Genomic DNA, 12,255 nt, shown 5'->3' on the forward strand with positions numbered 1-12,255 from the left:
TACCGGGTGGCGCAGTGGTAAAGAATTCACCTGCAATGCAGGTAGACCCGGGTTTGATCCCTGGGTTGGGATCCCAGGAGAAATGGGATGGCTGCCATGGGGTTGCGAAGAGTCCAACACAATTGAGGGGGTTTCACTTTTTTTTTTTTTTTCCCCCTCCAAGTGTGATCCCCGGATGCATTAGCATCACTTTGATAATTTAGAAATGCAAATTATTGGCCCCTACTCCAGATCTAGTGAATATAGAGAAACTGAGGTGGGGCCTAGCAATCTGTTTTTAAAAGTCCTTCTTGGTGGCTCAGACCATAAAGCGTCTGCCCTCAAAGCGGGAGACCCAGGTTCGATCCCTGGGTCCGGAAGATCCCTGGAGAAGGAAATGGCAACCCAGTCCAGTATCCTTGCCTGGAGAATCCCATGGACGGAGGAGCCTGGTAGGCTACAGTCCACAGGGTCGCAAAGAGTCGGACACGACTGAGCGACTTCATTCATTCATTCATTCATTCAAATAGCGCACACTTAACTCTGAGAGTGCTTCAAAGTAATGTCTTCCCCTTAATTCAGGTGTTGAAGGTGACTTACCATTTGTCAGCTTAGATAAACTAAGTTGTTTACCTTCGAGATTGTTACCAAAGCCAAAACACTTTTTAGGCCTTACCCACTCAAAACTTAATGGCAGAAAATAAACTGAAAAATGAATAAATTGTTTGTATAGAAAAGGGTTATCTAAAGAGAAGGATTTGAATTAATAAAAGCTGAATTCCAGTTATCCACAGGTTTTATTAAATGTGGAATCTCATTTACAGATGTTTTGCCATTCTCTCCTTTAGACTTCCCCCACCTAAGTAAGTAGATGGTAAATAATAAATTTCCAGTAATTAGGCCTATGACAGAAATAAATTCTATCTTCATGATTTAAATAAAAATAAAATGAGAAAGCTAAAACATCTTGTTTATGCTCTTCCACCCAGGTAATCATCTCCTTCTCCTTCGCAGACAAGTCAATGTGCAATAAATCAGGATGGGTAGGATTTTATTGGGATATACACACTAATCAATTATTTCGGGCAGATCAGACATCATACCTCATAACTTCTATGGCCAGATTTTCATTTTCAGTTACTGTTTGCATTCATTTCTTCTCTGTACTTTATCTCACCCCTGATTGAAGAAACAAAAATTGTTCATATGTTAGGTGCCATTTTGCCATCAGCATTAATATTTGCTATACAAAAAAGAGGGTTCTGTTTACATATGCTTCTATAATGTGCTATGAGGAATCTCTGTTCCAATGTTACCTACACTTCACTAGCATCAATAGATAATAGTCATTATTAGCATTAATAGATAATGACTCAAAACATAGGGCTTCCCAGGTGGCTCTGCAGTGAAGAATCTTCCTGTCAATGCAATAGAAGCAGGAGATAAGTGTTCAATCCCTGGGTTGGGAAGATCCTCTGGCAGAGGAAATAGCAACCCACTCCATTATTCTTGCTGGAAGTGTTTGGACAGCAGTTGGTATAAGTCAAGAGGAAGACTGCTGAAGTTGCTCATCTGAACAAAGTACAAAAATTAGTCTTCCATAAGACATAATTTCTGGATTCATAGTTGATTTAAACATGCAAAAGTATATGACAGAACAGACATAAGAAGCAAATAGTTGTAGAACTCAAGTTATAGTCAATGATAGATGAAGTGAAGTGAAAGTCGCTCAGTTGTGTCCAACTCTTTGAGACCCCATGGACTGTATAGTCCATGGAATTCTCTAGGCCAGAATACTGGAGTTGGTAGCCTTTCCCTTCTCCAGGGGATCTTCCCAACCCAGGGATCAAACCCAGGTCTCCCAAATTGTGCATGGATTCTTTACCAACTGAGCCACAAGGAAGCCCAAGTATACAGGAGTGGGTAGCCTATCCCTTCTCCAGGGGATCTTCCTGACCCAGGAATTGAACGGGGGTCTCCTGCATTCCAGGTGATCTTTACCAACTGAGTTATCAATTCAAAATTGTAAAAATGTAGTTTTTCTTGTGACTCTGTGCAGAATTAGCCTTATTTGAATAGATATGGCCTTTCCCCTTTGCTAGAACATGATCTGTAGGCTCTCGGAATGTATTGCCGGATAAAAGATAAGAATATCTTTGTGTACCACAAGGCCTTGAGCTACATTGGGTGGTCTAATAGAATCATTTTTTGGGGGTTCTTTGGGTCATGCCATATGTATACTAGATCCAGAGGGATTGGGTACTAAAGATCCAGTCTCTATACCAAGGCTTGATTGAGTTTCCCTAGTTAGCAATACATACTGTGTTTCACACATCATTGCAGGAAGGTATTGTTAACAGTTGGTGACTCTGCTGGAAAAGCACTACTGGAAGCTCTCAGTTTGGAAGATGCTTAGACTCTGATCCATGAGTCTCTTCCCTTTGCTGATTTTCCTTTGTGTCTTTTTGCTATAATGAACCCTAATCTTGTGTATAATAACTTTCAGTGAGTTCTGTGAGTCCTTGTAATAAATTGTATCATCTGAGTGTAGTTTTGGTGAGAACTCTGAACCCTGCAGTTGGTGTCAGATACGAGTGCAGTCCTATGGACCATCCCTTAGCTTTGCCACTATATTACAGTGGTATTAATATTACTATACTGCTTATCACTAAAAACTTGGGATAGTTTGTGTTTTTTTTTTTTTTTTTTTTTGCTTTAATTTAATGAGTTTGGTAGTTCTCATGTGAATCTAAGTCTATTCGCCTGCAAATTTCCAAAGAGTGATAAACACTTGTTCAGGCTTTGGTGAAAGATAAAGGGATATGAGAACAGTTAACTGTAAGCATTCTTGATAGTCTTACAAAACTGAGAGCTCCTTGAAGTCAAGGACAACCTTATTTCTCTTTGTATCTCCAGTACCCATGTCAGTGACTAGCCTAGAGATATTCAATGACTATCTCTTAAATAAATTGATGTATAAATAAATAACTTGCAATAAATTGATGTATAAATAAATAACTTGCCATGGTACAATTTACTAGGGTACTTTGATATACATCAAAATCTCCTTATAAACCTTCATAACTTAATTCTTCTTTAGTTTCTTCTTTAGTTTATTCTTTTACCAAGCTTCTGCTAACCCTTAATTTGTTACATTTTTTTAAACATTGTATTTTCTTTCAATCAGTCATCAGTCTTCACTCCTATATTTTAAATAAATTTTTACCTTCTTAAACTTACCAATTTTAAATTTCATTAATTTTTTTCTTAAGTGTTATTTTCTCCTCTTTTCAAATGCCAAAGTATTTCCTGGGATTATAATTTTTTATTATATTTATTTTCTTTAATTTGTTTTGTTTCAAAAAGATCAAACCTATCATGCACTCCAAAACAATCATGCATCAGAGATTTGCTTTACTGGTTGTGGTTGAGGATTTCTCAGGTGAATTAATTCAATTCATTCAATATTTTTTTAAAGTATTGACTACTATCTGAGATAGTTTTGTTTAACATAAAGGGCTACTATTTTGTCCTTTACAACCTCAGAAAAAGGAACTATCAGGACATCATGTGAGAGTTTTACTGACTTTATCTCTGTAGAAAGTGGTCTATTATAGTCTATGTTGCTGGAATTCTTAAAAATCTACCGAGTGGAAAGGTATTAAGTTTGGGTGATTTTATAGCTTATTTCTACGTAATCTTTAAAGCACAAATACTTTTTACATTCAAGATTTAAAGCATAAAAAGAATCATGTGGTGGTTTTAAAATACATACACAAATTATTTTAATATCCTTACCTCAAAAGATGGATCCTAATTCCCCTTCTGAATAAATACCAGATTTAAGTGACTATCCTGATGAATAGAAAGTAGCAGAAGTGTCATTGTGTCAAAATTAGGTCACAGAGGCCTAATTCCTGCCATTCTCTCTGTCTCTGATTTCTCTTTCTATGGGATAACAGCTACTGTGCTTTGAAGCAGTCTCTTCCATCCTCTGGGGGAACTGAGTTCTTGCAGCAGACACTTGTCTGGGGAATCCTCCAGCTACAGTCAAGCTTTCTGTTGACTGCATTGTTTGCTTACTTCTTGACTTCAAACTCCCCAGACACCCTGAGTCATAACTACCCAACTAAGTCATTTAAGTGAAGGACAGGAAAGCCTGGCATGCTGCAGTCCATGGAGTCGCAAAAAGTTGGACACAACTGAGTGACTGAACAACAACAAAGTCATTTCGGGATTCCTGATCTCAGAAATTGAATGAGATAATAAATATTCATTGACTTAAGCTGCTCAGTTTGGAGATAATTTATTATACAGCAGTAAGTAGTAAAGAGAACCCCCACAGTGAAGTTTATGAAGCTACCATAACTTTAAGGACAAAATCTGATGAAGGCAAACTGAAAAGAGAAAAATCATAGAATGATTTTATGTATGAATAGTAGAGAATTTTAAATACCCATGTAAAATATTAAAATTTATCCAGGCACTATTTAAGATAAAGATACAACATGACCAAATAAGGGACTTACCTGGTGGTCCAGTGGTTAAGAGTCCGCTTGCCACTGTGGGAGAGGCGGGTTGCATCCCTGGTCCAGGAAGATCCCACATGCTGAAATGCAACTAAGCCCATGTGCCACGACTACTGAAGCCCGTGAGCCTAGACCCTATACTCTGCAACAACAGTAGCCACTGCGATGAGAAGCCAACCTGCCACAATGAAGAATAGCCTCTGCTTGCTGCAACTAGAGAAAGCCTTTGAGCAGCAAGAAAGACTCAGCACAGCCAAAAGAAAAAAAGAAAAGAAATGACCAAATAAGATTTGGCCTAGAACTAGAACTATGGATTAACATTAGAATGTCTATGTGTACTTTGTTGCAACAGGTTTAAGGAGAAAAAGCACATTATTTCATCAGATGCCAAAAATCCATAAATCACTCCTAATAACTCATAATAGAATTAAAAGGAAATTACATCAATACAATAAAGACTACTCACACACATGCATTTGTATTATTATAAATCACAAACTACCAAAACTAGTTCCATGAAAAGGAGGAAAAAATGGTGACATCTGCTAGCATGTCTAATATGGGATAGTTTGTGATTTTAGCTAACACAATAATTTGATAAAAGATAAGAAGTTGTTATTGAAGGGATATGAAACATTTTTTTCTGTGCTGATAGTATGAAAGTCAAGATAATCCATTAGATATTAACATTAACATAAGTTAATTACAACAAGATACAAAATGCATGTAAATAATCAATCACTCCCCTCTACCCCATGCTAGAATTTCAAGCAGTGGTTTTTAATCTGATGCTACATGTCCACCCAGAAAATCAGCATTAAATTTGTAACAATGTATAGGGTTTAGTTCAGTGTCACACAGTAACCCTTTTTTGTTACATCATTTCACTACATTTTATGAGTAATCCATCAATTCTAAAAAATTATTGGCCCTGATCATTTAAATCTCACATCTGCATCATTTTCCGTTTGTCCTGCCACTATGGTTAGATGCATACCAGACAATTTTATTACCAATTCCAGATCTCTTAAACTCATTTTTACATTCCTCTCTCTGCATTTTGGATAATTCCTTGAAATCTGGTTTGCTATTCATGAAAATTCTTCAATTGGGTCCAATTTACTATTAAGCTCATCCAGTAAGCTTTTAATTCTGTCCTCTCTATATAGAAAACAAATAGAAGCTCTAGAAACATTTGTTTTCTTCAAAACTGTGTGATCATTTTTTGTATTCTGTTAACCCTTCACATATTTCAGGTTTTGTTTGGAAATGTATTAGTCACTTTAAGTCTGTATCTGTTAATGTGTGCTTTGGTTTCCATTGTCTGTTGTTCTTGGTCATGGTGTCTTTGGCTAATTTTGGTTGTGAAGCTGCTTTTTCATTTTTTAGTATATATATATATATATATATATATATATACTATATATATAGTATATATATATATGTGGGATTTATTAGGGCCTAAAATGATGGTAAAGTGTCTGCCTACAATGTGTGAGACGCAGGTTCGATCCTTGGGTCAGGAAGATCCCCTGGAGAAGGAAATGGCAAGCCACTCCAGTACTCTTGCCTGGAAAATCCCATGGACAGAGGAGCCTGGTAGGCTACAGTCCATGGGGTCGCTAAGAGTCAGACACGACTGAACGATTTCACTTTCAAAATGAAGCTTACTCTTTCAGAGAGGATTTGTATTTGCTTTTACCAGGTGCCCAAGGGGCACCAAAACAGTTTGGGATATTTCTAAATTAAATTCTCAGCCTAGGTGTTTTGAATCCCTATTTTATTCTATTCAACTTGAAACAAAAAAGTGTGAAGCTTGGCTTGTATTACAAATTCTCAGCAGTGGAGTTTACTTGCTCAGCACCAAGTTTCAGGACAGATTCTTTGCCATCCATTATCTACTGTGAATGAATGTGTATATTTATTTCTAGTTCCTTTTGGTCTGGTGTCTCCGGCTTCACTGGGAAAGTTCTTTTCATGCTCCCCACCATGGCCAGGCTTCACTTAACACCCTAAAAAACAAACCTCAGGTTTGGGTAAAAATCAGCAGAGGTGCTTGGGGGTTCACATGGGCCAAGCCCCTCGGGCTGAGTGTTCCTTACTTTTATACTGGCTCTTCATTGCTTCATCCTCAGCCCATGCTCATCTACCTGGCAATTTTCTTGGTTACCTCTACTGATTCCCTTCCTCCTGGCCACTCCCTCCTAGACCCCCAGGTCCCAGCCTCTTCAGATTTATTGACAAAATGTTATTTCCCAGAAAGGAAAGCGCTTATTTATATCCTAGCTAGTACACATTATACCAGGAAGGGTTTTCCTTTCCTAATTCCTCTCCGCCCTTGATGCTTGGGGACACCCGGGAAAGCAGAAAGAGTGCTCAAAAGGGCCTGAGCCGAGTAGACAGACTCCTTTACCGATGGAGAGAATGATAACCGGACATCTGAGACCCAGAGTACTTTAAAGCTGAATGCTGCCCCCAATGGACTACAAATTAAATAGGACTTTCTGGGAAAGAAATTGTAGCAGCTGACAGGATTTCAAGGCTTCCTTTTTCTTTTCCTCGGTGCCTTTAGGAAAGCGTAGGCTCCCCCTCACCACAGAAACCGCACCAATTACAAAGCAAGGAAACCAGAAAAAACCCTTGTTGACATTTCTGTGAAAATTCCGTCTTCAGCATCCCCCCGCCCCTCCCTGAAATACATGTATCTGTGGTTTAAAAATGAAAAGGGGGAAAAAAAAAAAAGGAAAAGAAAAATGGAAAAGCTGTGCGCAGAATGAAGTTGGTAAGAGCATGGTCTTTCGTATTCTGGGTAAGGGTTCATCGCCAAATTCCGGATCAACGTCAGGATCAACTTGAAGACCTACATACGGAAAAGAAAGCTGTAGTTTAAACGGCATTTTCAGGGCAAATTGATAAATGGTTTCGTGGTATCATGGTTCTGTGTAACTTCTTGCCTGTAGTGGGCAATGTATGGCATGCATTGTCTAGCTTGCCCATAGTAATTCTTACGCAGAGCAATAGAACCTTAAAGAGTGCTAGTGAAGATTTAAATGTGGTAGAAATCGGAATATAGCCTTTGTAATGAAAGGATTACAACTCATTTGCTGAGAACATGCGTGGCTCTTAAAAGAGCCTTTGGGGTTGGGTGTAAAGACGCTTACTTGGCAAGTTTACTTGGAGCTGGTGTACTTGGTGACGGCCTTGGTGCCCTCGGACACCGCGTGTTTGGCCAGCTCCCCGGGCAGCAGCAGGCGCACGGCCGTCTGGATCTCCCTGGATGTGATGGTCGAGCGCTTGTTGTAATGAGCCAAACGCGACGCCTCGCCCGCGATGCGCTCGAAGATGTCGTTCACGAAGGAGTTCATGATGCCCATGGCCTTGGACGAGATGCCGGTGTCCGGGTGGACCTGCTTCAGCACCTTGTACACGTACACGGAGTAGCTCTCCTTGCGGCTGCGCTTGCGCTTCTTGCCATCCTTCTTCTGCGCCTTGGTCACCGCCTTCTTCGAGCCTTTCTTTGGGGCTGGAGCTGACTTGGTGGGTTCAGGCATCTTACCGATAAAAAAACGGAACAGTTATGCCAACAGCCGGGAAAATAGTTACCGCGAGTGAGGTCACATTTATTTATAGACGCGGTATTCAAATGAGGTTCGTAAGATCTCGCTCAGGATTGGATTTATTTTATTGTGGCGTCATAAACACAAATGTAAATTATTTTAACAGGTCTACCTTTTCATTGGCTGCTTTGTTACTTTGCTTTGACCCAATCACAGGGCCTAGACTAGGCTACCCAGAGCTAGTATAAATAGCCTGTTCAGGACCTTGCATTGTGTATTTCACAGCTAGCAGATAGAAGTAATTTGGAAAGTGCCAGTTTTAGGTTTGTAGCTAAAGGCAACTTCTCTGTTCCCTTGTGTAATGCTGAGAATTGGCTCGGGTCCCGCACCTAGTGGCCGTCTTAATGTTCTCGTGGGGCAGCTTGGTAAAAGCATTATCCTGCGCCTCAGGGAAGGTAACCAATGGACAGTTAACCCATTGTAGCCACCACTCCACTGTGGGCTGGGACATCCTGTAATTAAATTCACCATCCCTCATCTTCGTCCTCTAACCAGAAGCCCTGATGAATTTTTATTACTTAAAAAAAAACCACAGTGGTTAAGATACTGAGGCATAATTCCCCCGCAAATGTCCAGTATGTCCTCGTTAAAGAAAATGTGCAAGTAACCCAATGACTAACCATCTCTTGTAAAATGGTAAATGCTTAAATTTCCCATTTGAGGTTTACAAAATCCTACAGAACGTGGAGCCTGGGAAATCTGGATAATTACTTTCCCTAAACTTGTGCTCGATTTTATTGTGCCATTTGAGTCAGTGTACGGAGTTTACGTCAAACCAGCGCACTGTTCTTTGAGGCACGTAAAGGGCTCAAGCAAGTTGGGCGCAAACCGATTACCTCGTCCAACTCCGCGGTTTGCTAGTACTACCCTCTACATAAAGGAAACCCTACTGTTAAGACCCACCTCCCATCACAGCGAGGCCCGCCCTCCACTTGCCGCCTCTTCCGCCCAGCCACGCCCCCTTCAGTGTGCAACAGCTCTTTTCCTGAGATCTTTGGGTGGCTCTGAAAAGAGCCTTTGGGTTGTGTCGAGCTTCGAAGCCGTGGGCCAAAGGAACTTCCTATTTCTTCTTGGCCGCCGCCTTCTTTGGCTTGGCTGCCTTAGGTTTGGCGGTCTTTGGCTTAGCCGCCTTGGGTTTCACCGCTTTGGCCTTCGCTGGACTCTTGGGCGCCTTCTTCGGCTTGGCTGCTTTCGCTTTCTTCGGACTCTTCGCTTTTTTGGCTCCTGCAGCCGCAGCAGGCTTCTTCGCCTTCTTTGGGGTCTTCTTGGCGCTCTTCTTGGGGGTTGCCGCCCCAGTGGCCTTCTTCGGCTTCTTAGCTGCTCCTGCGGGCTTCTTGGGCTTGGCCGCACCCGTCTTCTTGGCTTTGGGCTTGGCCTCCCCGGTGGCCGCCTTCTTGTTGAGCTTGAAAGAGCCGGAAGCCCCGGTGCCCTTGGTCTGCACCAGAGTGCCCTTGCTCACCAGGCTCTTGAGACCCAGCTTGATGCGGCTGTTGTTCTTCTCCACATCGTAGCCGGCGGCGGCCAGTGCCTTTTTGAGCGCAGCCAAAGACACGCCACTGCGCTCCTTGGAGGCGGCGACAGCCTTGGTGATGAGCTCGGACACCGGGGGCCCGGACGCCTTGCGCTTCGCGGCACCTGCAGCCTTGCGGGCCTTCTTTTTCACAGGCGTCTTCTCGGCGGGGGCCGGAGCAGCGGGCGCGGCGGGCGCAGTCTCGGACATGTTGAAGGCGGGCGTGGGTAGAGCAATTCGAGCCGGAAACAGAGGTACTGACCGGGACTCGGGCCGCGCCGCTGCGCCCGCCCGTTTATATAGGGCGGAGCTGCGCCGTGATTGGTGCGCTGTCCAGCCCGCCTCGCTGGCAGCCGCAGAGTGTCCTCTCGGATCCCGAGTTGTGTTTGTTACACCTCAAAAAATGCCAAAAATATCAAAATTCTCTGCATCGAATTGCCTGATTTTTCTCAGAAAGTGATCCCCGAAGCCTCAGGCTTCACGCAGGTCTCAAATTATGAGGAAAGCACAAAACCTTATGCCAAAAACCTGCAATATTTCCCGCCGTGCTCGTCAAATTTCGACTCAGAGAAACAAAACTTTCTATTTTCTTAGTAAATTATGCACCGATCTTTAACTGTGGAGTTTTCTGACCTCTCAAATATGATTCTCCAAGTGCTTAGGTTCTTATGTGTCCAAAAACCATGTCACTGGCATTAAGATTTTTATTATAAATCTGCGCTTAAGTGAGGGAAGTAACACAGGCTCCTCGGAGAGTCCTGCCTATTGAGCCGAGGGCATTTGAGTTCATCAAACTGGTTTAGTTTAATGCTAAACAAATTATTGCACATGTGACGTTAAATTTTGGACCCTTGGGACATCAACCTATGCAGCCATAGTTTTATTTGTGTCTACCGCGTCTGGATTTTTAAATAATTCCTTAGGATAATTCTCTTCCTTTCTGCTCCCAAGGGTTGGGGGCGGGGCTGTTGCTTGTCTTCCTCTGGACAACTGCTCCAGGACTTTAGATACCTTGAATTCAGGATATTTGTGAAGGAAAGGGAATCCAGAACATAGCCAGGGTACACAGATGTAAATGGATTAATTTTCAAATAACACACAGATGTTGTCCATAAAGTCACTGGAAGTGGCAGTGCACTTGGACGACATGCCCCCAGTCCTGCTGGATTCTTTTGGCATATGATTCAGAATCAAATAGTAATATACTCTTAGGATTGAAATTCAGGCATTGATCATAAGGGGAACTAAATGGAAAGTATAGATTGTAACGTATCTATTTCCATTACTAGAGAAACTCAGACCCTGTTATCACTGTATAGCTGATGAGTGACTAGTTTACACAGCAAATATGGCTTCAGTCATGAAGATCAAGGCCCTTCTGCTTCCCAGCGCTCCATAAAAAAGAAAATAAGTTACACGTAGGATTGAATGGTCTTGGAGGAGGGCATGCAACCCATTCTAGTATCCTAGCCTGGAGAATCTCATGGACAAGAAGCCTGGCAGGCTGAAGTCCATAGGGTTGCACAGAGTTGGACATGACTGCAGTGATTTGTCATGCAAGCAGAATTGAATGACAAGTTCAGATTTCCAGCTGAGACACAAAGCTTTGAGGAATCATCCAAGTTAAGTCTTTGTCCTCTGAAAACACTCTTTGCAAGGTCTTCAAAAAGTGGTTTTGTTTAGGTAGTACATGTTGGCAATCCCTAAAGCAGTACATGTTGGCAATGAAAAACTCAACTAAAGGAATTATTCCTGGAAAATGGTCTGTATGGAATTGTCTTCAAAATCTGCAGGTCACATACTTGAAAGACTTGAAACTTTGTCCAGTGATATAAGGTGATATGATACAATTCTGTGGTTGTAACATAGCATTGAAAGTGAAGTCGCTCAGTCCTGTCCAACGCTTTGCAACCCCATGGACTGTAGCCAATCAGACTCCTCCACCCATGGAATTTTTGGGCAGGGACACTGGACTGGGTTGCCATTTCCTTCTCCAGACGATCTTCCTGACCCAGGTATTGAACATAGCATTAGACATCAAATTAATTTTTAGTTCTATTGCGTGCAATTTCCTCCACACACAAGATTCTACCACTGAAATAAGAAGATACAGACATTGGATACATTAATGAAATATCTCAAAACAGTCTAGTTTAACTTTTAATGCTTAATCTGATATATAAGACATATAATTTATTGATATTTTGAATGACTTACCGAATAAACATTTTCAATGTAATTTGTGCATGCTAGTGAAAATAAATTTATGATTTCTTATATATTAAAATAAAATGGAATGAATAAGGTTCTAAAACAGATCAGTTGATGATTACTACAGAAACTGATTTTATGGACATTTTATCTTAGAACAGTGGGGTTATACTCCTTTTCAATGACAAACAAAACCACTCCCCTAAATAGTTGAAATCAACAGAACACACTAAAATTCTCTCAAATGCTTCACTTTATTCTGTGTATCCCTAACTAAATCAGACTTTGAGGCACTTAAATCCTTCGTATTCTGTGATCTTTTAAGTCACCTATGCTCATGTCCTATGATGCAGTATGTTTTCTATACATAAAACTATTTGACAGAATTAAGGAAGACATCAAGGATCTG

General features: G+C 41.3%; 2 protein-coding genes across 2 annotated transcripts; both read right to left on the minus strand.

Annotated features, from left to right (window-relative positions):
• Window positions 1–6,092: 6,092 nt before the first annotated feature.
• LOC122697500 (histone H2B type 1-M) lies at window positions 6,093–8,131 on the minus strand. The gene has a single exon (XM_043908326.1). It carries the CDS (start codon window positions 8,057–8,059, stop codon window positions 7,679–7,681), a length of 381 nt encoding a protein of 126 aa, XP_043764261.1. The 5' UTR covers window positions 8,060–8,131; the 3' UTR covers window positions 6,093–7,678.
• Window positions 8,132–8,942: 811 nt separating this feature from the next.
• Window positions 8,943–9,918, minus strand: H1-4 (H1.4 linker histone, cluster member). The gene has a single exon (XM_043908311.1). The coding sequence runs from the start codon at window positions 9,843–9,845 to the stop codon at window positions 9,186–9,188; it is 660 nt and encodes a 219-aa protein (XP_043764246.1). The 5' UTR covers window positions 9,846–9,918; the 3' UTR covers window positions 8,943–9,185.
• Between the last annotated feature and the right edge of the window lie 2,337 nt (window positions 9,919–12,255).

The sequence above is a fragment of the Cervus elaphus genome, chromosome 7, assembly GCF_910594005.1.
Source record: "Cervus elaphus chromosome 7, mCerEla1.1, whole genome shotgun sequence".
In the NCBI taxonomy this organism is placed as follows: domain Eukaryota; kingdom Metazoa; phylum Chordata; class Mammalia; order Artiodactyla; family Cervidae; genus Cervus; species Cervus elaphus.

Bases quoted from the DNA above. Each gene is read 5' to 3' on its own strand.
- LOC122697500 (XM_043908326.1), bottom strand. From the start codon at position 8,059: ATGCCTGAACCCACCAAGTCAGCTCCAGCCCCAAAGAAAGGCTCGAAG.
- H1-4 (XM_043908311.1), bottom strand. From the start codon at position 9,845: ATGTCCGAGACTGCGCCCGCCGCGCCCGCTGCTCCGGCCCCCGCCGAG.